Source organism: Alligator mississippiensis, chromosome 12 (assembly GCF_030867095.1).
Source record: "Alligator mississippiensis isolate rAllMis1 chromosome 12, rAllMis1, whole genome shotgun sequence".
Classification (NCBI taxonomy): domain Eukaryota; kingdom Metazoa; phylum Chordata; order Crocodylia; family Alligatoridae; genus Alligator; species Alligator mississippiensis.
The window spans coordinates 42,362,909-42,390,102 of NC_081835.1; the positions used below are offsets into that span (position 1 = coordinate 42,362,909).

Here is a 27,194-nt window from a genome sequence, read left to right on the forward strand (position 1 = left end):
GCCCTGTTACAGGAAGAGAGAGTGGTTGCCAGAGTTGCACTTGGGCAAGCACTGCAGAGGGTGTGAACAGAGGACAGGGCCGTTATTGCACAAAGGCACTCATGTCACTGGAACTCACATGGCTGGCTCTTCTCAGGGCACCGTGTGTAATTCGCCTTTATATGTAGAACTGTGTTAAAGTTCAGTGAGATGACTTCCTCTTCCACACTGCTGGGTGGAGGAGAGGAGAAGGGAGGGCACAAACTGGAGGATCTTATGCAGAAAGCAAAGAGGACAAGTTCCTGCTTTCAGTGATGATGCCTGGCCTGACTAGAAACACCTAGGACAAGGTACATCCTACTTCAGCCATGGAGTACAGCATGCTCACCTGTTCTGTGGAGATGGCTCCTGAGTAGTTTGACCAGCACCAGAATCTGGTAAGGGATGAAGCATGCCGAGTCAGGATGGAGTCTTCAGAGTTGAAAAATCAAACTAGTCTCTATTTGGGTCAATTTTGGGGGGGAGTGTTGGTAAAAGTCCATCCCCCACAAAGAGACCACTTTCTGCAGACTTTAAAACCCCGCTTTGACACATTGGGGATACTAAAGTTTTTCAAAGAAAACATCATTACAATGTTATTTAATGTGAGAGAAACAATGTGTTTTCCCTGCGCCTCATTCTCAGAAACACCTGAATCACATATTTTCCAAAAACGTTCTGCATAGGACAGCAACCAGGCAGAGCACACTTCAGCCCAAACATTTGATGTCTGGCAAAGATGTAAACAATGGGAATCACAAAATCAGAGAAAATTAGGGTTGGAAGGGACTTCAGGAAGTCATCTAGTCCAACCCTCTGCTCAAAACAGGACCAGCCCCAACTAGATCATCCTAGCCAAAGCTTTGTCTAGCTGGGTCTTAAAAACCTCCGAAAATGGAGGTTTCACAACCTCTCCGGGTAACCTGCTCCAATGCTTTACTACACTTCTTGTGAGAAAGTTTTTCCTAATATCTAACCTAAACTTCCCTTACTGCAACTTGAGACCGTTGCTCCTTCTTCTATCATCTGCCATCACTGAGAACAGTCTAGCTCCATCCTTTTTGGAACCACCCTTCAGGTAGTGGAAGGTTGCTATTAAATCTCCTCTCAATCTTCTCTTCTCCAAACTTAATAAGTCTAGTTCCCCCAGCCTCTTTTCATGTCATGTCCTCCAGCCCCCTCACCATTTTTGTTGCCCTCTGCTGAACTCTCTCTGATTTGTCCATGTCCCTTCTGTAGTGTGGGGCCCAAAACTGAACACAGTACTCCAGATGTTGCCTCACCAGTGCTGAATAGAGGGGAAGAATCACTTCTCTTGATCTGTTGGCAATGCTCCTACTAATGCAGTCCAGTATGACATTAGCCTTGTTCACAAGGACACACTGTTGGCTCATATTCAGCTAACTGTCCACTGTAACCCCCAAGTCCTTTCCTGCAGAGCTGCTACTTAGCCTGTTGGTCCCCAGCCTGTACAGTGCATGGGATTGTTCTGTCCTAAGTGCAGGAACATGCACTTGTCCTTGTTGAACCTCATGAGATTTCTTTTGGTCTGATCCTCCAATTTGTTGATATCTCTCTGAATCCTAGCTCTACTCCCCAGCATATCTACTACTCCCCCAAGCTTGGTGTCATCCGCAAATTTGCTGGCAGTGCACTCCATCCCATCTTCCAGGTTATTGATGAAGATACTGAATAAAACTGGCCCCAGGACTGACACCTGGGGCACTCCACTAGAGACTAGCTTCCAACTAGATACTGAGCCATTGATTACTACCCCTTGAGCCCAATGATCCAGCCAGTTTTCTATCCACCTTACAGACCATTCATTCAAACCAAACTTCCTTAGCTTGCTTGCGAGAATGTTGTGGGGGACTGGATCAAAAGCCTTGCTAACCCAAGGTATATCACGTCCAATGCTCTTCCTTCATCCACAGAGTGAGTCATCTTAACTCGAAGGCAATCAAGTTGGTCAGACATGACTTGCCCTTGGTGAATCCATGCTGACTGATACAAACCATCTTCTTCTCCAAGTGTTCAGAAATAGATTTACTGAGGACCTGCTCCATGATTTTTCCAGGGACTGAGGTAATGCTGCATGATCTGTAGTTCCCCAAATCCTCCTCCTTCCTTTTCGTAAAGATGAGCGCTATATTTGCCCTTTTCCAGTCGCCTGGGACCTCTCCCGACCACCATGAGTTTTCAAAGATGAAGGCCAGCGGCTCTGCAATCACATTGGACAACTCCCTCAACACCTGAAGGTGCACTGCATCCAGCCCCATGGACTTATACACATCCAGCTTTTCTAAGTAGTCCCTAACCTGTTCTTTCACCACTGTTGGCTGCTCACTGCCTCCAAAACCTGTGCTGCCTGGTGCAGCAGTCTGGCGGCTGACCTTGCCTGTTAAGACCAAGGTAAAAAAGGCATTGAGTATTTCAGCCTTTTCCTCATCATCTGTCACTAGGCTGCCTCCCCCATTCAGTAAGGGACCCACATTTTCCCATGTCTTCCTCTTTTTGCTGCCATACTTATAGAAACCCTTCTTCTTATTCTTGACATCCCTTGCTAGCTGCAACTCCAATTGAGCTTTGGAGTTCCTGATTTCATCCCTGCATGCCTGAGCAATACTTGTATACTCCTTCCTAGTTGTTTGTCTGTGTTTTCATTTCCTGTAAGTTTCATTTGTAGTATCTGACAACTTTAATAATAGCTCTATCACCAGTTCCTGTAATAGCCATGTCCTAGGCTGCTGACCCCTCACCCCACTACAACACGTGAAAGTTAAGCCATGCTCTCAAACAGTCAGACTGCTCAGAGCTCCTAGCTAAAAGCGTCACCAGCACCCCACCCTGAAATATTGCACTAGGAATCCCATGTTGGCGTGGCAGCTACGTAGATGGGGTTCTGTGCCTTTAAATGATCAGCCAGCTCTCTCAAAGCACATTCATCTTTGGCAGGACTGACTTAGCCCCTACCTACACCTTCCAGCACACCAGTGGAAACATGCAAGTCAGGCAAAGTCCTCTGCCACCAAACTCAGTGCTTACATATGTATAAGCTGCCACAGGTTGCAGATTTGGTCCAGGACAGGCCCTTGAGACCCTTCTGTTCCAGACGCTAGTTATCTAGCCTCCTTCCAGTACTCTGTGGGGCAGGCAGGGAGCTAGGGTGGGCTAAAGCAGTGGCTGGATGGGCAGTGCCCAATCTCTTTGGCCAGTGGGCTTGTTGGGTACTGCCCAAACCCTCCACAAGCTGGATTTGGCAGGGCCTCATCCAGTAGTGCAGAGTGGAGAGGGGGACAGCTCAGCTCCAATCCAGTCACATAGTGAATAGGGGCTTGGTCCAGACCCAATGAGGCCCAGCATGGGGAAGGAGCTGTGACCTCACCAGATCCAGCCTCTTGGGGCCCGGGGGGGAGCCGGGGCACATGCCCAGCCCCAACCTGGCTGGGTAGAGGGAAAGGTACATGTGTCAAGCCTGGGTGGAGGGGGGAGCAGGGGGGGAGGTGGCAGGCCCCCGAACCAGGTGCACAGGGGGAGGGGATGTAGCCCAGGCCCAACCAGGCTGGGTGGAGGAAGGGCACACTCCAATCTGGTTGTGCTGGGGGAGGGTCATGGCCTAGCTCTGACCCACCTCACAGGGTTTGGGATTTTGGCAGTGGGGAGACATGGCAGTACTAACCCTACTGCCCCGCTGCCAAATTTCCCAATGCATGGGGAGAACCAAGGGCCAGATTCCAAGGCTCCGCAGGCTGCAGTTGGCCTGTGGGCCTGGGTTTGAGCAACCCTGGGTTAAAGGGCTGGCTGCTGCCCCAGGTAGCATTAGTTTACTGCTGCCTGTTTAGGACAGCACACCCAGCTAGCATGTGCCCTCACCCATGCCAGCCACTGTACTCGAGTAGGGGGAAGCCTGCCCCCAGACTCAGCTAGGCCAGGAAAAGACAAGAATTACTGCAGGGGAGAGGCAGTATGCTCCCTTGAGCACAACATGGTCCAGGACCCAGAAGAATGAGAGTCTGTTTCAAGCTTGGCTACAGAGTAGCCAGATGGTCTTAGGGAAACTGCTTCCTTGCATGTGTCTCAGTTTCCCTATAAGTAAGAAATGGACAACTTAGCTGATCTCTTTTGTAATTCATTTGAGACCTCTGGATAAAGTGGAGTGAGTTACTCATGATTTCCATTATCCCCAGCAGGCAGCAGCAGGAGAGGCTGAGGTGGCAGTGGGGGGCAGGAAATTTGGTGAGTGGGGAAGAAGATTGCAGAAAGTCTCTTGTCCCCTCCCCAGAACAATCTGACCTGGGGCCCAAAAGCAGCCCAGTAGCCTTGCCCAACCCACAGGCAGATAGCAGCTGCACTGCTGGAGTGCCTCAAGCTCCCACAGGCCGGATGACTGTCAGGAGAAAGGAATGGGGAGGAGCAAAGTGAAAATCTGACACTGTATCCCTCCTAAGGAACTGTCAACACCCCCCACTCCTGTCTCATTTAGGGCTCCGAATGCACTTCTCACCCTCAAAGCTGAGGCAAGCACTGCACCCCCTCCCTCCCAGACTCTGACATGCATGCTGAGGGAAACAGCTGAACCAGCTGCTGATCAGTTGGAGCAATGCTGCAGGCCAGATCTCCCCTCCAGAACCAGCCTACAGTAACTCCAAGCTGTTACTGCAGCTGTGACATAAGGCCACGCATGTGCCTGTTCTGCAGATCAAGGGCATGGCACCCTGTGCTCACCTGGCACAGGAAGGGCAATGTACACGACCCACCCGGCCAGAGGGGTAAGCAGCTGCTCAGCCTCCACCTTAAGAGCAACCTTTCCACTGCTATGGTTGCTGACCAAATTACAAGCACAGAAGGAAGCGAACGGGACAAACAGCCAAGGAGCCTTCCCTCTCCTGCTTCCTTCCGCAGCTTACTCTTCACCCAGGACAACCATTCCCCTCTGCAGCTAGAGCTCATGGAAGCAAGAGGCCTCTTGGCAAGCAGCTGGGGAGGGGAATATTTACTTAGGTTGTGTGACAAACCCCAGCTGCGCATTCCCAACCGTCCAGAAGCCTTTCCTACCCATAGGCTGGTTGCCCTGGCCCTCTAAACCAGTGCTTCTCAAAGTAGTGGTCTGCGGACCAGTGCCGGTCCGCGAGCCACCAGTCGCTGGTCCGCAGTGAGTTGCCAGGAAAGAAAGAAATATATTCGCTGGTCTGCAGCAAGTTGCCAGGAAAGAAAGAAATATATTTTTAGAAGCATAACATTGACATGTCATAGCGCCACAGTTCGTACATTCCAACACTTCAGGTGACGTTATGTCGTGCGAGGTGAGGAAAGAGAAAGAAACAGCCAGTCACGCATTTGTGTAGTGCTGTTACACGCAGTTGCTGCCACCGGCTGAACCGGGCACTGGTCCCTGGCCCACTGGAAAAAAAATTGCTGGTCTGCCACATCAGATAGTTTGAGAAGCACTGCTCTACACAGAAGTTCCCTGTGAAGATGGAGAGCACCACCATCAAACACTGAGGGTTGGCACAGGCAAATGAGGTAACTTGTGTCAAGTCAGGGATGGGGCATGGACTACTATCCAGAGGTCTGTTACAACCTGGAGAACTAGCTCTCCTGTCCCCCCTTGTATTATACAATACAATTAGACCATGTTAAGAGCACTTACATTAAGACTCATTAACTAGCACTAAGTGTCCTTTAGGTGTTTTAAAGTTATGTCACTTCAGGTCAGGATTATCTTTAGGCTAGACTATCTATCTTGAGTTGAATTAACTTCTGGATGTTCATCTGAGACAGCACCACTAATCTGCAGTATGCTAGTAGGCATCACTCCCAAGTGCACTAGCTATCATTCAGGACTCTGGCCCTTGATTTATAGCTGGGAACAGGCAGGTAAACAAGTGAGTGGGGGCAGGGTGAGTGAAGATTGAGGGAAAAGGGGTAAAGGAGGTAGAGGAGCCAGGGGGTGGGGCGCATGGGGAAGGGGTGAGATGGGGTAACGTTGCCAGATGATGGACAGGAGTAATGGGGCTGGGTTCAGATATAGGGATTAACACCAACTTTTTAAATGTGGCTGAAATCCCTACCCAGAAACCTGGGAAAATACATTTTAACTGGGGTTCTAAAGTGAACAAACTTCCCCACTTACAAACAACATTCAACCATAACAGGGTTTATTGCAAGGGAAAAGTGGGGACAGATACAGGCAGTCCTTGGACTTATGACACAGTTGGTTCCTGAAAACAAGGTCTTAAGTTGAAACATCGTAACTCAGAACCGATTTTCCCATGGGAACAATGTAATAAATGGGGGATTAGTTCCTGAAACAAGGAACCCCATTTCTTGCATTCAGTGTCTGCCACCGCCATCCACCACCCCATGCTGCCATGCACTGCTTTCACATGGCCGGCTGCAGATCTGGCTCCATGGGCTGCTGACGGGTGTTGGCCGGGTGCATCTGGCTGTCACCCCCCCACGTCTGGCCACCACCCCTGCCCCACATCTGGCTGAGCATCGGAAAGTCAAAACCGACTTTGGAAAGTTGAAACAGGGTGTCAATTTATAAACATCATTGTAAGTGCCATTCAGCATAACCCTAACATTGTAAAGTCAAGGACTGCCTGTACAACCTTAAAGAAAAAGCTTTGTGGCGAGGTATGTATATAGCTACATTCTGCATTTGGAAGAAAGCAAGGCATGGTAGCAGTGGTTCTCAGCCTCATTAGACTCCAGACACCCCTCAAAAATGCCAGCTCTTAGCTTTTACTAATTTCTTGACTACAGAAAAATAGTAGAGCAATTCTTCTGTTGCAAAGAACTCAAAGACCACGATAGGTCAGAATGTTTCTGACACTATGGATTCCTAATTTAAATCTCTGGGTTAATTTTGTGAAAATGTGTAGGTGTTTTCACACCCAAAAGTACTAATATTGTGTGTCACACCAGGACACCCTTAAGAGAATCTCACAGCACCCCAGGGTGCTACAGTACCTTGGCTGAGAAACACTGTCTTAGAGACCAACTGAATCAGAAGGCATAAACTTCTGTAAGTAACAGACTTGCAGAATTCATTCATAACATCTGATGAACTAAGCTGTTGCTTAGAAAAACTTATGCCTCTCTGAACCAGTTAGTTTCTGTGGTACCCTGCCCCACCTTCTGCCTGACTTCACATTAACACAATTAACTACCTCTCTCCATTTTGTGTTTGTACAGCACCTAGTACATGACTGCAACTCATGGGTGCTAATGCACAGCATGCTTTGAGGCCAGGAAATCAAATCCTCTTGTGTGGAGTCCCAATGAACAACCCAGCATTGTTGGTGAAGAAGAAATCATTTCGTAAAAAAGCAAATGGTCCAGCAAAATGTAATGATGCAAATTTTATACTGAATAAACACAATAACATAGCGAATTTTGCCAGACTTCAAAATAGCATCCTGCTCTTCTAAATCTTTGCTTAGAAGCTTCCACAACAATGGCTCGAGGTCTTAGAAGACCACGGCTGGGTTAGTACCACTTAACCCCTTGGCTCTGCCCAAATGAGGCCCCAAACATTGAGTTTTTCTGATATGTTACTTTTCTATATCCAACAGAAAGGACACAAAACAATGCAAACCCCCACGAGGGAAGATTTTATTGTAAATGGAAGTGGCTGAAAGCTAACCTCCCTTCAACCCCCCTGAGACATTCCATCTCCTCACTACAGGGGAAGCATTAAGCCACATTTAATACAAAATGGGTTGTGCTGGGATGACCTACATGCACTAGGGAACACTCAATCCACACAGTTTTCAGTACCTGGATGCTCAGCTCTGGCTCAAGTACACCTGCTCTAGTATGACAGTCACACACAAAGTTAAAGGGCCTTTGGAGAGCTTTTCCTGCTATCAATAAAGAGAAGTTAGGAACACCCAAAATAATGCCAGGAAATGGGTTACTCAGGACGCACCCAGATTGGGAGTACAGTGAGGTGCATGCCGACGACGCCTCCTAGCCAAAAGCTAATAAATCCAACTCACAGCAAACACAGGTGGGGACTGGATGAGACATGCCTGCAGGGCAGGAGAAACTGGGACTATGCTGTTTCTCTGCTGCAGGAGGAAATTCCTAAGTTTGTTCATAGCTCGGGACAGACAAACTCAGGGCTGACCCCTGCTTAACTGTAATCTACCCAGGAGAAGCCAGAACCCCAGCATCTATTCATTCTACCTGTACACAGTCAGTCTCCATGGCCCAAGCCCCACACCTCTTCCTTCTCTCTGCTCTCATTCCATGCTGAGATCTCCACCCTGATGCCATAGGTGAAACGGTCACCTGTTGAAGTGCTTGCAGACCCTGGGGTCCAGCAGCTGAAACTGAGCTTGGTGGTCCACTGAGGACAACAATTAACATTATCACTCAAATCATGCTGCAGTCCCAACATTGCCAGGTGCCATTGGAAGCACACTCATTTTCAAGGCTTAAGACTACATGTTTCTAGAATCCCCTCTGCACTGCCAATAAGCACAAAGCCATGGGCCTGAAACTCCAAGAGAGACTGCTGTATCAGCCAGGGCAGAAACACAAGGCTCTGTCCTGTAGTGCAAAGCCCACAAGCCCAGAATAGTTAGATGTCAGCATGATTTTCTCCAACCATAGAGTGAAATCCTGGGAATACTAGTGCTAATTTCACAGTTCTTGGGATAGGCCCCTGTCTGGCTTACCTCAGCGCTGCAGCCCAGGTGGTCAGGCAGCAATTAAAACAAGTGAAACCACATGTCTGGGGAACACATCCCTGGTTGGCCTAGAGGCCATGTGCTCAAAATGGGCCCAGGGCCCAAGGTAGAGGGGGGGGCGCATCCAGGCATTGGATATGGAATCAGACGCTCTCCCCGCTGCCAGAAGACACCCAGTACTTCCCCTGACAGCCAGCATGCCCAGGGGAACAGCAGACATGTGCTCTGTAATGGAGGCAATCAGGGAAAGCCCAGACACACTCCCAATGGCCAGCTGGAGACTAGCCATGCTCTATGGGTCTGAAAGGCCCAGGCAAACACAGGAGGGCTCCTTTACCCATGGAGCCTGGAAGACTGAAGGGGACACAAGCCTGCCTGACCCAACCAAAGAGCAGCTTGGCATGGATGTGAGCCTGCTAGCTGCTGCAGACTGAGGACCACCTGAGAACCTGCAGGTCAGGTGGGGCCGAGAGAGGATAGCCCAGTGGGCCCTGCAGGCACCAAACATGTAGGAACCCCGGCAGGGAGCCCCACGGACCCCACACACCCCACTAGCGTGGCTGTGAGCCCAGGGCACACTGATGAGGGACTGGCAGAGCGTCAGATCCCACATAAGTGTTGTGTGGAGCGCCACAGGGCTGTGGCATACCTGGGCCATTGATCAGACGGGAAAGAACCTGTAGCAGGAAGCTGGCTTGCCAGGAAGACAATTAAGGCCAAAGTGGGGGAGAGCGAAGAGTGCATCAGGTGCCCAATCCCCCACACTCAAAGAGGTGAGCTGTTTTGAGGCAACATGCCCTGCCCACCACTCAGGCTGACCTCTTTCGGTTAAATTTTCTATTGGGATTTTCTGGGAGCACAGGACAGGGGCGAGAATCTTGTAGCATCCCTTCTTGCTGGACCCCAGAGTGGAAGGAGAAGCCTGTGATTGTGCCAAGGTGCTGCCTGGATCCATTGCAACACCTGAGTGGAAAAGGGTGGGGTGTAAAGGAGGAGGAGCCCCAAAGAAGACACGCCAATGGAGTTGCCCCTGGCCCCTAAAGGAACCACTGAGCACCACCTCCCAAGGTATATCAGGGAAAAACAAAGTCATGGTGGGTGAATAAGCTCAGGTGCAATGCAGACCAAGGCGGCAGGGCACATCCACCAGCCCGTTCAGTGGGTGTGGGTCTGTCAGAGTCATCCAACAAGGGAGCAGGCACAGGATGGGCGCCAGTAGGTCAGACTCCAAGCAATGTGTTTCAGCCCTACACCAAACTCTGTCTGTGTGGTACCTTCTCTCCTGGGGCTCTACTGCAGTTGCAGGTAAGTGTGTCCAGGGACAGAAATCAGAGTAGTGAGATTCTTCGCTGGTCACTGGACCAAAACTAATTTGGGTTGACCTCAAGGGTGCAATCACAGAACAAGCTACTTTTGTCCCCTCAGGATTTAAGTGAAGGTGGCTCCAGTCTCAACCCAAAACTCCAACAGGCTTTATGTAAGGGGAGACATCCACACTCTTATGAGAAATATTTCTCCTGCTTCATGCCTCTAAAACCCTCCCCCAAGCTAACATGGTCAATGGAGTGAAAGGTTTGTGCATCTCTCCCAATTCACCCATTAATGACTTCAAATGCCAATGGTCTTTCTGCTCTCACCAACTTGTGTAGCAGGCATTTGTATGCCACTTCAATGCTACTGAAAAGCCCCTGCCCACCATTGCCTCTCAGTGCACACTGCAATCTGGAAATTAGGCAGTGTAGCTAATTTAGTATGGCCTGAGTACTTGATAAGATGCACACCTGAGAACAAGAAAGAGAAAAAAAATCACAGCCAAGCAGTCTGAGATCTGGGGTAGAGGCACTTCTCAGTCTACAAGGTCAACTAAAAGCTGGCACAGCCCAGGGAATTGGCACTGCAACCTCAAAGGAGGCCCTCACCTTGATAAGAACAGTGGATTCAAACAAGGAAAAAAAGGTCATAAATTCCTTGTGACTAATCAGACAAGGTTCCTTGGGTGAATTTGATATCTTTTATTAGACCAACCCAAATGGTTGGAGAATAGTTATTAAGCAAGCTTTCGGGTTCAAAAACCCTTCGTTGGGCTAAGGAAGTTTCAGCAGTTGGGGTTTTTGAACCCGAAAGCTTGCTTAATAACTATTCTCCAACCATTTGGGTTGGTCTAATAAAAGATATTAAATTCATCCAAGGAACCTTGTCTGCCTATGTCCTTAGACCAACGCGGCTACAACCTAAACCCTTGTGACTAATCATGCTTCTGTGCACGTCACCCAGAGAACTGTGATATGAATACTCAGAGGGGAGGGATCAGAAACAACAAATGCTCAGCAAGCTCCACACCCTGTCTGCATTTGAAATAGGCAGGTTTGTTACCTGTACTTCCTCTAACCTTGCTCTCAGCACCTGCTCATTCTGCTTGTTATTTGGGTATCTCTAGAGCTTCTACAGTAAGATGGCACCTTACTGCTGCCACAGGATAGTGAAACCAGAGCAGACAATGAGCAAGGACCTTGGGGGTGCCTCCAAGGGCTGAAGCAACTGAGCACAGAGATGCCCATCTGGCAGCACCAAAGTTACATAACTGCATGTGTGGTTAGGGAGACTCATTTGACTGCCATCCTCAATCTTACATACTATGGGAGCTGGGTATCTCCTACCTCTACTACAACACTGGTTACACCCTACCCATGGTCATCAGGGAGGATGCTACCAGTCTTGACCTTGTCTCTAAGGACACCCCTGGCTCAACCATATTATTAATATTCCTCCCGTAAAGAAATGTCTTTACAAGGGGAACAGAGTTTCCCTCTGGTCCTTAGCAAAAGCTGATAAGCAAACATCATACACGCTGAGGCTAAATAATTAACTCAAGAAGGAAACACATTGGTTGGGCTAGCTGGAACAACCCACGTTGAACTGATCCACATAGCCACAATTCAGAGCTGTAGGACAGAGTAGGGCAGGAAATGACTCTCCTGTGACTTCACAAATTCTCTCACCTCATGAAAGGATAAAAATGAGACCTTTTGAAATCGTCTATGAAAGAGCAATTGAGCAAGGCCCTTGCCCACCCCCCAGAGAGCCAACAGCCTGGCAGGGGTGAGGGGGCCACTCAACTAGGATGTAGGACACCCAGGTTCAAGTCAGTAATCCTTCTCCTTCAAGCCACACTTGAAAATCAGTCTGCTCCATTCCTGGCAGATGCCTTTACCGTTGGATTATAGTCAGCTCATAATTTTCACTCGTACAAGAGGACCAGTTTCAGCAGGTGAGACGGGGAGACTGAACTCACTCTCTAGACCAGGATTCCTGACATTCCTGTGCGGTGTGGGAGTCTACCCTGCTCTGCCATTCTCCCCACTCCAAGGTGAGTGCTCTCACCACTGGGACAGAATCTATTTTTCTTTCTCAACTATTTATACAAAGTGGAACAGCTTCACAAGGAGACACTGAGCAGACCTGTCCCCAGAAAGTCAATGTAGAGCTGGTGAAACAACAGAACAGCTAGAGAGGCTGGATAACTATAAGTCAGCAGGACCGGATAAACTCCATCTGAGAGTGCTGAATGAACTAGCTGAAGTCATCGCAGGACTGCTGGCAAACCTCTTTGAGAATTCACTGCTTTCAGGAGAGGTCCCAGAAAACTGGAAGAGGGCCAATGTTGTGCTCATCTGCAAGAAGGGGAGGAGAGAGGACCCAGGGAACTACAGGCCGATCGGCCTGACCTCAATCCTCAGAAAAATCCTCAAAAAATTTTTCAAGGAGTCCATATACAACAAATTAGTAGAAAGCAAAATTCTGAATGACAGCCAGCATGGTTTTGTCGTAAGTAAGTCAAGTCTGACTAACCTCATCTCCTTCTGCGACCAGGTTACTCACCACCTGGATAAGGGAGATGAGGTCAACGTCATTTACTTGGACTTTAGGAAGGCCTTTGACTTGGTGTCCCATGAGGCTCAAAAGGTAAAACCAGGGGACTATGGGCTCAACAATTCAGTGGTCAGATGGGTGGGAAACTGGCTGCAAAGTCGCACCCAGAGAGTACTAATAGATGTATCTGTGTTGACCTGGCAGAAGGTAGCCAGTGGGGTCCCCCAGGGTTTGGTACTTCGACCAGTGCTTTTCAATATCTTCACCAATGATCTGGATGTGGGGGTGAAAAGCCCACTGGCAAAGTTTGCCGATGACACTAAGCTGTGGGGAAGTGTGGCCACACATCAGGTTAGGATGATGATGTAGGCGGACCTAGACAGATTAGTTAGATGGGTGGACTAGAACAAGATGCTGTTCAACACTGAGAAGTGTAAAGTGCTCCATCTGGGGAGGAAAATCTGCAACAGACTTATAGGCTTGGTGATGTTATGCTAGCTAGCACCATGTCCAAAATGGGCCTGGGAGTCATAACGGACCATAAAATAAATATGAGTCACCAATGTGATGCTACAGTTAGCAGAGCAAACAATACACTGGCTTTCATCAACCGATGCACCTCAAGCAAAGCTAAGGAAGTTATTCTCCCACTGTACTTGGCATTGGTGAGGTCGGGCTGTAGCTGGAGTACTGCACCCAGTTCTGGGCACCAGACTTCAAGAAGGACATGGAGAAGCTTGAGAGAGTCCAGAGAAGAGTCACTCGTATGATTAGAGACCTAAAGAGTAAGCTATACAAGGAAAGGCTGACAGATATGGGACTGCTCAGCCTGGAAAAGAGAAGACTTCAGGGGGATTTCGTGGCAGTTTATAAATATATCCGGGGTGAGGATCAGGGGCCGGGAGAACAACTATTCACCAAAGCACCCCAGGGGAAAACCAGGAGCAACGGTCAGAAACTCCTAGAAGAAAGTTTCAGACTGGATAAGGAAAAACTTCTTTACAGTTTGTGTGACCAGACTCTGGAATAGACTCCCAGCAGGGGTGGTGCAGGCAATTACCCTAGAGATCTTCAAAAGGAGACTGGGCACACACCTTGCTGGGTTTATTTGACCCCAGCAGTCTTTCCTGCCCAGAGCAGGGAGGCTGGACCCAACGATCTCAAGAGGTCTCTTCCTGCCCTAAACTTCTGTGAATCTGTAATGGCCAACAGCCTAGGTTTGGGCGCTTGCCTGGGCTGCAGAAGACTGAGGCTGCTGGCTAGCCTAGAGGGTGGGGCAGAGGGACATGGGTCTCTCTCCGGCTTTGGCCAGGAAATCCATGCTGGTTCCAAGAGCTTTTCCTCAGTGTAAGCTTTATTGAAATTGGTATGCTTCCATAAAAAGTGTAGGTATTGATGAGTCAGTATTTCTGTGCTGTTCTGACCTGGGGCACTTCCTTCTCCCTCTTAGCACCTGGCCTGACTTAGGCAACACCCCTTCACATATCCCTAGACTCACGGTGGCACTCAGCCCTAGGCATCGTGAGGTCAGGGCTCCACACAGCGCTCAGCTGGGATTGTTAGCTGCCTCATCCTCAACCCATCCAGCTAAGTCTATTTTGGAATTTGGATTTAGGGACCTTAGCACAAAGAGCTGATAAAAGCAACAGCGATGTCAGGGCAAGCCAGCAGTAGGAAAGACCTGTTTATCACAGCAGGGAGTTGTCCCCTGGGATCTGCTGTATATTATCAAGGATACAGAAAGAGAAGAGGAGACCACTGAGGTTCACCACTGCCTGACGCTCTATAGCTAAAGGACATGGCTATGCCAACCTGATCCTACTCCAACACAACTGTAAAAAACCCAGGCTTTGCAGCCGTGCAGTCAGGTTGCTGGTTTCACAGAACAAGCTACAGGTTAACGGATTTATTTATGCTCCCTTGCAAACCTGAAGGGACTTCCAGACCCTGAACTGAAGCACAAACACATGCTAATCCAGGAAACATTTGAGTGGAGGGTGGCCTTTATATAGGGAGTGTTTCCTGCAGGGAATTGCACCAACCTTACTGATTGCTTCAGTCTTTAAATAAATGCCACTCCTTTTCTGTTCCATGCTTCATATCCTAGGGGATTTTCAATTTTATCTAACCCTGAGCAATGCTGCCAACACCCAAGAGCACAAAGGAGACTCCTCACTGAATAAATCCAAGTCTTGCTGGCAGGTACTGTTCACAGACGCACCCAAGCTCCATCAAGACTAGCAGTCCATAAAGTAGGGTCATGACCTAGTTTTCAGGGGGGTGGGGGAGCAGAAAAATCTCCATTTAAAAACCAGAAAAATCCATGTTTTTCTGTGACTTACCAAGCATGGCAGCATCCTATAGTGAGAGGCACCGTTGCTGCTCTCTTCTTTTTACCACAGTTTTTGCCTCTTGGCCAATCAGCAGGGGGTGGGGGGGCGGGCAGGTAATGTTGCTGATTGGCCAAGAGGCAAAAACTGTGGCAAAAAGAAGAGAGCAGCAATACTGCTGTGTGCTGTGAGATGCCGCTCGCTAGGGGACACCTCCGTGCTTTTGGTACTCCTGGAAAACCACGGATTCTGTAGTTTTCTGTGGCCAATGGAAAATTGGATCCGTAGTCATGATTCCCAATTAGGGTCCTGGAAGTTAAAAGTGGGATTGTGAGCCTCCTGGAGACCCTAATCTCCCAACCCCACCATTAACATGAATGCCCATAATTCACAGGGGTCAAGGACCCCCCCTTGCTTCAGCAGTTCAGTGTTGACCATCTCTGTGTGCCAACTTTTACCTCAAGATAAGTGAAAGTTAAAATGGAACAATGTAGCCATATCTCATTCCGTAATGGACAATTATGGTGTCATGCGCCGGTGGGGGCGTGTCTTATGAAATTATTAGGAACCCATCTGTTTAAGGCACATCCATTGTGGGACCGGAAGGTGACATTGCCACAAGGTGGAACTGAACTGAAGAACAAGCACCTGGATCAAAAGAGAGCAAGGACCAACCCAAATGCCCATGTTCCCTAGGGCAGAACAGAACCAAAGAATGGCCTGGAAGGAGGTCACATACTTACCTGCGGCTCAAGGCAAAATTATCCCTGCCTAAATCATCTTATCCAAGTGGTTGTCTAACCTGCACCTACAAAATTCCAAGGATAGAAAAATCTACAACCTCTCCAAATAATTTGTTCAAATACTTAACTACACTCATAAAGAGAAAGTCATCCCTAATCTCCCACATAAATCTCCTTTGTTGCAATTTCAACACATTACTTTTTGCCCTGTCCCTTATGGACAAAATAATTTAAAAAAACAAAACAAAACACCCCAAAGAACAATTGAACATCATCCTCTTCTTTGTAACAATCCTTTTTGTAGTGGGAGAGTGTAATCAAATCACACCTCAGTCTTCTCTTCTCCAGACTCAACAATCCCAGTTCTTCCAGAAGCCCATGGCTCTGTCAGATTGTCCATGCAGAATTCAGCACAACCAGTGCAACAGAACATGCCAAGAGCTGCGGAGAAACATGTTGCTCATTCCCACAGCCTGGGGTAAAGTATCTCCTGGGCATGTTTCATACTGTCATTTAAGAGCAGAACAGGCTGGACTTTGTGCAGTGACAGTAAACCCAGCCTCAGAGGTCTCGCTTGCCTCCCAAGCAGTGCCTGGGTAAAGTTTTAAGCAGATCTACCCCCTAGAATTGCACTGGGTATTTGTGTAGCAATGTCTTTTCTGCCCCTTCTTTGAGGGCTTAACATATTCTGTGGTCCCAGCCAGGTCCCTGGTAGGATGGAAGGGACCCAAGCAGGAGCCTCTCTGTGCCATTCTTGCATCCCTTCTACACTTAAATTCCTCTTTCTGCCAAGGCCTCACCCACTACCACTTCATTACAGTCAAACATACATGGGCTTCCTGTGAGCCTCACAGAAGCATTCTGCTGGGCACTCTTCTCCAGCACTTCTTCCTCTCCCTGAAGAAATCTGCCCTAGAGCCAGAGTCCACGTAACAAAAGGGGAGGGAAATGAGTCAGTTCCCTTGTGCAATCTCCTGGCACCTGGCTGCTGGATTCCAGAAGCAGCTCCATCCACTTGCTTTACAACACACTATTTGTTTTGTTTGTGCAGACTAAGGAGACTTAGTACAAACACCCGATGCTATCAAGTCTCAACCTGTTTCCAGGACCAACTCCCACTAAAAAATGCCTAACTCTTCCAGCCATGCAGAGCAAGGTGGTAGCAAGAATACCACCTCTTTGGCCACTTACCAATACAGCATGGCTCAGAATGTTAACTGCTGAACTTCCCTCAAAACTGGGATGCTGTCCTTACTGAGTCCCTCCCCATGGCAAGACCACACATCCAAGTGCCCCCTTGAGGTGAGCACTGCCTAGCCAGACCAAAGGGATTCCCAGGAACTCCGGTGAAGTCCCAGGGACTCACATTTCCAAAAGTCTGCACATAAAGCTTTGAGCATGTACCAGCTGGCATATATCCAGCATACAGACCACAGTGACCAAAATGAGTGGTTGAACTTCTCACTTGCATAACTCCAGAAAAAAATAAAGCCAAGAGAAGTGGGGAAACAGAGAGGGCAGGAAGGGAGCCACAGCAGCACAGTAGTAGAATGAAAGAAATGACAAATAAGACAAGACTCATCCCTTCTGACAGACTGTTACCAGCGTATGAGTACACAAAAGACAGCAAGAGCTAACATCCATTAACATGAACTGGGTGGGCACATGACTGGCTTTGCCCTCAACATAAGTTTGTCATCTAGAGTACATTTTTTATGATAAATTTCTACTGTCCTGGGTTCACAGGCAGAGAGGTACTCAAAAATACAAGGAAGGAGCCAAGAGTTGGTAAAATTCTCTCTTAATAAAGCAATAGCCAAGGCATTGTAAAGGGGATACAGGCAAACATGGACTGGAGTGGTGGCCAGAGGGTCGAAGCCAGGCAGTCACAGATTCTAATCCTGATCCTGACAATGACTTACTGAGTGGGTCCTGGGAAAGTCAGATCCATGCCTTCCACCTCAGCTTTCCCCTTCTGGACAATGAAAGTGGTGAGGAAGGTACTTACTTGGGCTTTGGGAGGACTTGTCAATGATCCTGTAAGGCATTAAAGTGCTAGTTTAATGCCAAGCACCAGGGACTTGCTAATACAGTAGGCTGGGACCCTCTCAGAAAAATAAAAGCAGCAGAGAGAGGGCACAATTATATGCTAAAACCCTGCCAGGCAGTGATGAAACTGAAGAGATTATGCAATCCCAGCTCATGTATACTTAATTGTGTAGAACAATATTAAACCAAACCTCAACAGCAGCGGGTGGAGCTTGGACAGAAGAGAAGGATTTAGGCCTGGAAAACTATAAGAAGGTGGAAAGAAAGCCACTCCAGTATAGCATAAAATGCAAGCGTGCTCATTGGCCAGAAGTCTTACTGTAAATTCACCCTTCATGGGAGTGAGTGTACTATGCAACAAGCTCAGTTCAGAGACACTGTAATGCTAGATAATCATTAGAAAGTCTGCTGCAACAGGAACACCACTTTATACTCCCTCTGTGCTAATTAGAGATGGGTAAATTATTAATCTTTTAGTCAGCCACCCAAGAGAAACAAATCAGAAGAAATTCATTCTAAGGGCAACAAAGCCTTTTGCTTCATTTTTAGGTATTATTTTAACTGTTATTTTAAAAAAACAAATCAAGACAATTATCAATATTTCAAAACAAGAAACCAAAATATTTCATTCAAAAGCTGTTAAAACAATATGTTTCAACTTTTCCAGAATTTTCTCTTCCCATTTATTCATCCAAAATATTTTGCTTAATTCAGCATAAACTCATCAATATTTCAGGAGACCCCAAATTCCATGCTTTGCATATAAACTATTCAGTCCCAAACTTTTGCAGTGCTTCAGCACTCATCACATTTCTGCATATGGATTCTTATTGTGGCCTTTACAGTCTGCCAACCCAGGCTGGATTTTCCACAAGGAAAAAGGCTCTGAGGAGATCTCAAGAACTTCAAATTCCTAAACACTAGGGAAAGACATTACACATAAACTGGTTTAAGTGATCAGAAACTGGTTTAAACTTTGAACAGAACAGACATTTCAGTGCACATAAACCAGTTTGAAAATGGCTGAAACCAGCTTGAGATAAACCTAGTTGAATGTAGTATCAGATTTAACTGATTTGGGTCAAACAGATTTATGCAATGTTTATTTCAGACCCCTTTCTGGTTTAACTTAAACCAGAGTCCCCCATGCCCCACCACTCTGCTCATGCAGGGATTTCCCCCCTTCCCTCTCCCATAGCATAGACCATAGCCAGCATGTGGTGTGCTAGCTAATCCTGAGAGGTGTCTGCATACGGCAGACAGGACAAAGGCAGATAAGACAGTGTCCACTTAGGGCTTTCTGAAGCTAATCAACAGGTCATCTGGTAATGTCCCTCCCTTTCTTCCTTGGAAAAAGTTGTTTAAGAGCTTGAAACTAATGAGAGAGGGTTTTGTTTTCTTGATGATAACACAGCATTTAGCACCTCAACTCCCTGCTGGCTCCCTCCCTGGACAGGAGCCTCGAGGGGGGAAACCCCTCCCTAAACAGAGTGTCCTGCCAGGGCCTGGACACCCCCCCCCCACCTCAGCTCGGCCCTGTAGAAGGGAAGGGAGGGCTGCTCTAATGCCCCTCAAGCTTCTAGCCTGAGCCACCACAGACATGTGCCTACATTTCTTCAGTGCAGAGGGCATTCTGTACAGTTGCAAACCGGTTGAGCCTAGCCACGTTAGATTAACCTGCAAAGGCTGAATCAATTCAGGCTCAGGCTTTTTGAATGTCTGTCCCTAGCCCAGAAAAGTCTCTCACTGAAACTGCAGCGTGTGCCAAGTCAGGAAACAGGGCGTCTATCTCAGAGGTGTACCTGGACAGTTCTATGCTCTGGGTGGCAGCAACACAAAGTAGTGGCAGTGGCTGAGTCGCTAATGCTAGCAGCAGTGCAGGGCTGACAGAGGGGGTGGCTGCTATTTTTGTGCCCCCATTAAATCAGCACGCAAGGCTGGTGTTTACCCTCCCTTACTTATGCTGGTCTCCTGCACTGCATCAGAGGATTATAGGGAACACTGCTTTGAAAATGTGTCCCATCCACTCCATCCTGCTCTATGTGCACCACATTCCAAAAAATATCATGTAGCTACTGTTGGTGTAGCAAAGGACAAGCCTTGAGCTGCTGCTTATCAACCTGAGAGAGTCACTGGGTGCACCTCTAAAACAGGTACATGATAACTTTCAGCCTGTGGTGTGCACAGAATGGGAGCGAGAGGGCAGGGCATGCTTTCCTCATGGCAATTCCTAGCATTGTCCAATGCAGTGTAGGTGCCCTTACAGAGACCAAGCTACAGGAAGGAACAGGGACCCACTAACCAAACTGCTAAGCCTCAGAAGCTGAAGCTCAGTTTGTGTTGTAGGGATGAGTTGCAAATTGTGATGGCTCCTATTCTACCCCAGATGGCCCGCTTCCAAGAAACCCTTCTTAAAGAGGAACCAGGGTGAGGAAAAGGGCACCGTTTACGGGGGACTCACACTGTACAGGCAGTACTCTTTTTTCTGGTAGAAAGTCAGGCCTCGTAAGATATGCTTGTCAGAGCCACAGCATTTGTTCATCCCATCCTTGATGGCCTGGTTGATCATGCGCACCGGGAAGACGCACACTGCTGAATATTTCTGCGGCATCACATTCTCTGCTTCACTTTCAGCAAAGGCACCAAACAAGACCAGGTCTGTATCATTGATGCTAATTTCATGAGCCAGTTTGGAACCTGCCTGAGTGGCATGAGCAGCTTGCAGGACATTGAAAGTCACATCACGTTTGTATACCTGACCTGCCGAGCTCCTCTTCCGCCTCCGTTTAGACTCAAAACGGCAATCCAGTATCAACTCACGGTAGTGCTGCATGTCATGCTCATCAGCTCTCAGCTGCACTATCCTTGTGTGGTATGCCTTGGATGTGGGATTTTCCTTTTGAACTGTCAGGAAATAGACAAAGGCCTGGTCCCTGAATGCATATACATAATCAATGGGATAAGTGTCTTGGTATTCAGGCCACACAGTTAGAGAGCGGAAGTCAGGGGAGAACCCATCTGAAGTGCCCTTTGGTCTACGGATAGACACTGATTTGGGATTGTATTTCTCAGCTATGCTGCTGTTGATGGTGGAGGCAATGTAGAAGTAGGAAACATGGGAGTCTTCAGTAACCAGAACCCTAGTCCCCAAGGGACTGGCCACACAGTCAGGGCATTTCAAGGGGCTGTTCTGCTGTTGTGCATACAAGCAGTGAGAGACTTTAACCAGAACTAAGCTGTCCTGGGCTTCCAGTTCATGCTGGAAACACAGGCCATGTTGGGAAGTCCCACAGCTGTAAAGCCATGGTTCAGATGGGTCCAGAACCAAAACAACATTATCCGTGTCTTCAGGCTGCAGAGCACCTGCTGTCCCTGGGCAAAGAGCACAGATCTTACATTGATCACTGCCCATGGGGCCAGTCACAATGACATCCATACTTGTCAGCTCTGGGCTCAACACATAGATCTTATTCCGTACTGCCACAAAGATGGCACTTGCACCACTTGGGTCCTCATAGGTGACAATATTCTGGATGGGGCTGTCAGTGATGAAGTTGGGTAGCTTGTACTCCACAGTGTAGTTCCTCATAGCCTTGTAAGAGATCCGTGGGCATTCCCATGCACTACAAAAAACTCTGGGGAGCTCAAACTCCAGGAAAAGACAAACAAAGAACAAAAGCCCCATGCTAGGGAATTCTTCTCCCAGATACTTGGATCCAGATGTTAGGTCAGTTCCTCAACTCTGAGTGGGCCTGCAATCCATTTAGGATGAGTCAGCATTGTATTACAACTGAAAGAAAGAGAGAGAGATAACAAGCACGTAATGCTGCACCAGTAAAAAGATGTCACATCCCACACTTGAGTTTTAATAAGAAAGAATTTGCCAAGAGAACACTACTTTGTCCTCCCTTAGGAAAGGCTCTGGGCTCCTCTCCAGACCGTCCCATGGTGAAATGTTCTTCTCTTAAATAGCCACTGAGTTTCCCAGGCACCAAGAATGGTTAGTAGTCCTCATCCACTTGAGGAAGGTAGGGAGAGAGCAAAATGAGAGGATTATTACTTAAGGGTGGGGAAAATTGCTGTCCTCACACTGTCCTTGTGTGTCACCAGTCACTTGAGAGCCAGAGCCATAGTAACCTGGGGCAGATTTACCTATCCCACAGCAATGATCTAGCCCAGATCACAGGTAGCAGGACAGGGTAACTCTCCCTGTATGGACCACTAGACATGCATGGAGTTGGACAGGGTTTGAACATTAGGCACATTGAAAAGGTCTCATTTTGTTTTAACTAGCCACAATGCTTGGATTGAAAAGTTCCTAGATGTCAGGCAGGTGCCTGCCTTTGGGGTGGAGGACCAAACTGCATCTGAACAAACACTGCACATACCTTTCTTCCAGAATCCCTTCCAAGTCTCACAGGCAGAAATCCATAGTTGGCAAACAGGACTTGTTCCATCCCTTTAATCTAGATCTTCACTACTCAACTTGTTTTATTTTAGAGGTTTTACTGCAGCACCCAGCACCTCACAACCATTTCTCTGATGGACTCCCTATTGTTATCTCAGTCCCCACTGCAATGAGCTGAAGCCAGAGAGACTGAAAGAGGTCAGAGGAAAAATTCCATCCCTTTGTCAGGAGGTTGGAAAGCTAACCATTTCACCCAGAGGTTACCCTGGTACAGGCTCAGTCTGTCTCTAGATACAGAAGGACTGAGACTCATCACAAACATCCTCTTTACCCTTCTCACAGTCTTCCCAAAACCATTTGGGTAGAACCCTCTGTAGGGAAAGAACCACAGATCACTGGAGTGCAGAACAGCGTCTGAGCCAGATTAGAGAGCACCTCATTTCCTCATAGGTTAATAATGAAGAGCGATCAGGAGGCAAAACTTGCTGCCTTAAATCATTCTCAGACACAACCCATAAAATTATGCTCCTTCTTTATAAAGCACCTGTCCCTTTTGAAGCACTCACTCTCTGAAAACAGATGTCAACACATTTCAGACAGGACCTGGACTTGGGGGAAACAGCAGGCTTTCATTTCTTTCTAATAAACTTAAGTATATTCTGAAAACTTTAGGATCACAGTTCCAAAATCTTAGCAGCCACATTCAGATGTGTCCTCTGGCATGATCTGTGTTTATTCCACTGGCCACTGATAGAGCTAAGTCATTCTTTCTGTGCCTGCTTTTATCAGCATCAGGCACTTTGTCTATATGGGAAAGCTTTACTGACTATAATAGCTTAGCCATATCAGGACAACCCCCATGTGGATACACCTGTCCTTGTATAAAAATTACTTTTATGATTTTAGTTTAAATGTCTTTGCAACAACTTAGACTAAACTGGCAAAAATTACAACAACGCTTCTGCTCTCAGGATAAGTGTCCCCATGGAAATCATTCTACTATAATGGTTTAATCTCACAGTTTTACTTATACTGGCCTAACTGTCCTGTGTAGCAAGACCTCAGGAAAATCTGCTTTTAAATAAAGTGGCCCTAACACAGGGAAGTTCCTTTGTGCCATCTACACATGTATTTCACCACAGTGATCACAGGGGTGCTCATGATCCAGGACTTTGCTGAGCCAACTCTTCACCTGCATTGTGCACCACCTGTTCTGCTCTGAGGCTCATCTGAACACACCCATGATCACAGAGGTGGGGAGGCAGACTGGACTGCGAGGGAGTAGTCCTTCCCTATTCCCCACCCATCTGCTGGGCAGGCTCCCCAGATATGGAGAAGCACAAGGGGATTTCTGCCCCAGTGGGGTGGGGACACCCTGGGCAAAAAGGGCTCAGGTGGGAGCCAGGTCCAGGCCTGGCTCTTAGTGCCTGAGCAGGTGAAGGCGGATGTGAAGCAGCTGCTGGGGGTGGCAGGGTCTGTCCCCAGCCCAGTCCCAATCCCAGGCACAGGGGAGCAGGTGAGAGAGCCGGTGCCCACGCCCTGGCCCCGCCGGTCCGGCTGGATATGGCAGCGGGGGCAGCGGCGGCGCACGCTCCTCAGCCCTGCCGCTCGCCCCGGAGCACCCGCTCGCGGCCGCCCGCAGCCCGGTACCCGGGAGCAGGAGCCTCTGCCCGGCGGGGGGGGGGGACGAGGCCGCCCCTCGCCACGACTCCCCCGGGCCCGCGCCGCCCGCCCTCGCCGCTGCCGCCGCCTTCCAGCCCGCGGCTGCCTCACCTGGCCGGACGGCTCCGCGCCGGGACTGCGGGACCGAGCCAGCCCGCCCCAGCCCCAGCCCCAGCCCCGCCCGGGTCCTGCAGTGGGCCGGGCCCGTCACTCCGCCCCCGCCCGCGTCGCGCCCCGGCGCCCGCCCAGCCCCGCGCCCCCCGCACCCACACGCCCGCCGCGCCGCGCCGCGCCGCGCCGCGGGGCTCGCAAGTGTGCGGCAGACACCGCCCCGGCGCCCACGAGAGGCGACCTCAACTTCGCTTTAGGGGGAAAAAAAACAGCTTTCCGCTCCCTCGAGGCTGGAAGCTGGCACGGGCCCTGCCTCCGCCACGAGCCGAGCAAAGGGTCGCCGGGGCAGCTGCCCCACGGGGGCTGGGGCTGTGCAGGGCTCCCGCGGATGTCGGTGCCGCCGGCACAGTCCTGGCACAGGGCCCGTCCTCCCCCTGTGCCATCGTGGTCCCCCCGGCAGCCGAGAGCGACCTCCCGCAGGTACCCGACGTGCCCCTCAGGCGGGACATCAGCCACCAGCGGGTGCTCGGCCTCAGCCCCAGCCCCTCGGGGCCTGGAAGCATTGCCACATCTTCCTCGTGGGCAGGCGGTTGTTTGGGGGATTGCTTTTTCATGTGCTATTTTAATATTTTATATGATTTTTATGGTATCTCTTGGTTTTATTACGAGCTACCCGTAGCCCCTTTTTTTGGGGGGGGGGGGAGGGGGGGAGGCTGGCACAGAAAGCCAATAGATATATTAAATACACATTTTGAGAGGGTAATAAAAAGGTTGACATAAAGCCCATAAACCCTCATCTGGATACATGCATGCACATATATTTACTAGTACATGTGTGTACACATGTACCCATATACAGGTCCTATACTTCTATGTATACATGCATGCATATACCTGCATACCCATATGTGCACATATACAGTGTGTATATATTTGCATACATGGATAGATATACATGCATAAGTATGAACACACAAATACATATATATACCTGCATACACACACCTACCTGAAGAGACAAACATGCGCACCTTTGGGAGAGGCTAGTGCATTGACTGATATGGATCTGTACAAGCCCCATTGAGTCACCACTACCATGGGAGGGTGGAGACAGCATTAGTCTATTCAGATCCTTCCAGCTACCCCAAGCAACACTTAGGTTGTTAGCTCTTCAGGCTATTTGAAGAGCTGTGAAGAGTTTCTCCCTCAGAACAAGCTACCTCCCTCACACACATCCTCAGGGCTGAGCAATGTAAAACAGGATTATTACCAAGGGAGGCAGTGCAGGCTTCTGTTGGATCCCTGAACTGGGATACTGCAGAGACATCTTCAGTTCTGCTCTTGGCTCTGCTCAGTTAAAATGTAACCCAGGCGGTACTCCAAGACGTACCCCCTCTCCAATTGAAGGGATCGGAGCAGGTGCACAAGCGCTGTGGGAGGTGTAGGGACCCTCCCTCCCCTATAGAGCAGAGCCAGACCACCAATGGGGACTTAACCATAAACCTTTTAATGAAAAAACAGTAGTGGGAACATAACGTGTATAAACCAGGGGGCATAGGGGACACTATAATGCCCCAAGGGGGCGGAATTCAATAAAGGTTAGGCATTTACATTCATAGATATATTCATCCATTTGACAAGTATAAAACACAAACACCACAACAAACAATACTGGTTGGCAAAATATAAAAATGCACAAAATACAAAACATCAAATAACAAAAGATATAGGGCATAGGTATCTGGAGGGGGGAGAAAGAGGGAAGAACACAATGACCCCCTTCCACTGCAACAAGAATTTCTCCCCATCACTTCACTCACCCCTACTTGACCCAGCTGGGACTTGAGCTCAGATCTCCCATGTGGTAGGCAGAAAGTCTACTACACAGCCACCAGTGCTGGCACTGTGCCGAGCAGCTAGGGGTTTTGACCTTCTGGGAGCCCCTGCCTCACAACCTTCCCAACCTCTTGCTGGAGAAGCTGGAAGCAAAGCTGGGAACCTCTCGGGTCCCTGCTCAGCTTCTTGCTAGAGCTAGGGAGCCTCTCCTGCTGGCTGCAGCTTCTCATAGGGGATCCTGGATCCCAGCGGGGAGCCTCACCTGCCAGCCACACACCGCACTGCTGAGGGTCCAGCTGCTGCCTGCAGGTCCCACTCCTTCAGGTTTTTCTGGGGCAACTGCTCCCGTCCCGCTGGCCCAGCTCTTGCCAGCTCTTTGAAACCCCTTCCTTGTGGTCCCTCGCTGGTCTCCGAGTCAGCTGCACTGCCCCTTTTATCCCCCTCCAGGTGACCCAAGGGGCCAATCAGGGGACATGGAGGGGGAGTCTCTGGGGCTCGATTGGTGAGGAAAGGGAATCCCAAGCCCTCCAATCATCTTTTACCCTTACAAAACCCCTGGGTCAAATCACTACCAGCTAGCCCCTCACAAATACATTTGCGGCAAGTCACTTCCCTTCCCTGTGGTCCACTTTCCCCACCTGTAAAACAGAGAGAGTGACCTCCTATGTCAAATGCTTTAAGATCTGCTGAGGGAATCCCCAGGTAACTGCTGAAGGATGCTGCCTACAGTGTAGCTGCCTACCTGATTTTCTGCAGCTGGCATGGCTGTTCAAGCACTCATGGTGCTCTGGTCAGGTCCCAGATGATTGGGAAAAAGGCCAGTGTAGTCCCTATTTTCAAGAAGGGGAGGAGGGAGGAACCAGGAAACTATAGGCCGGTTAGTCTCACCTCTATCCTTGGGAAAACTCTGGAAAAAAATCATTAAGGATCACATTAGTGGGAGCCCAGCAGGGGAAGTAATGCTGAAAGGAAATCAGTACAGGTTCGTTGCAGGTACATCCTGCCCGACTAACCTTGTGGTTGTTTTTTCTGTTCGTTTTGTTTTGTTGGTTTTTTTTATGACCAGGTCACAAAATACTTAGATGCAGGAGTTGAGGTACATGTCATCTACCTAGACTTTAAGAAGGCCTTCGATTCAGTATTGCATTCTGTTCTCATAAATAAACTGACAGGCTATGATGTAGATGATTACACGCTCATGTGAGTAGCAAATTGGCTTAGGGGTTGCACCCAGAGAGTGGTGGTGGATGGGTCGATATCAATCTGGAAAGATGTGGGCACTGGAGTCCTGCACAGCTCAGTCCTTGGACCAGTGCTATTCAATGTCTTCATCAGTGACTTGGATGAGGGCATGGAGAGCGCCCTATCTAAATTCACAGATGATACCAAATTATGGGGCAAAGTTAAAACACCAGTGTAGGGAACGGATCCAGGCAGATCTGGTCAGGTTGGAAAAATGGACAGA

General features: G+C 48.8%; 1 protein-coding gene across 4 annotated transcripts in view; it reads right to left on the minus strand.

Moving 5' to 3' along the window:
* The window catches only part of MST1R (macrophage stimulating 1 receptor), a 49,834-nt gene extending 25,876 nt beyond the window's left edge, over positions 1-23,958 (minus strand). The window contains exons 1-2 of one of the 4 annotated variants that reach the window (XM_059716149.1): positions 23,894-23,958; positions 20,174-21,502 (exon numbers count right to left, since the gene is read on the minus strand). In XM_059716149.1, the coding sequence (XP_059572132.1) occupies positions 20,174-21,397 (1,224 nt within the window). In that variant the 5' untranslated portion in view covers positions 21,398-21,502; positions 23,894-23,958. Of the gene's footprint in view, positions 1-20,173; positions 21,503-22,100; positions 22,244-23,893 lie in introns of those variants that run through there. The other 3 variants (XM_059716150.1, XM_059716151.1, XM_014598287.3) reach the window with 3 other exon arrangements.
* Between the last annotated feature and the right edge of the window lie 3,236 nt (positions 23,959-27,194).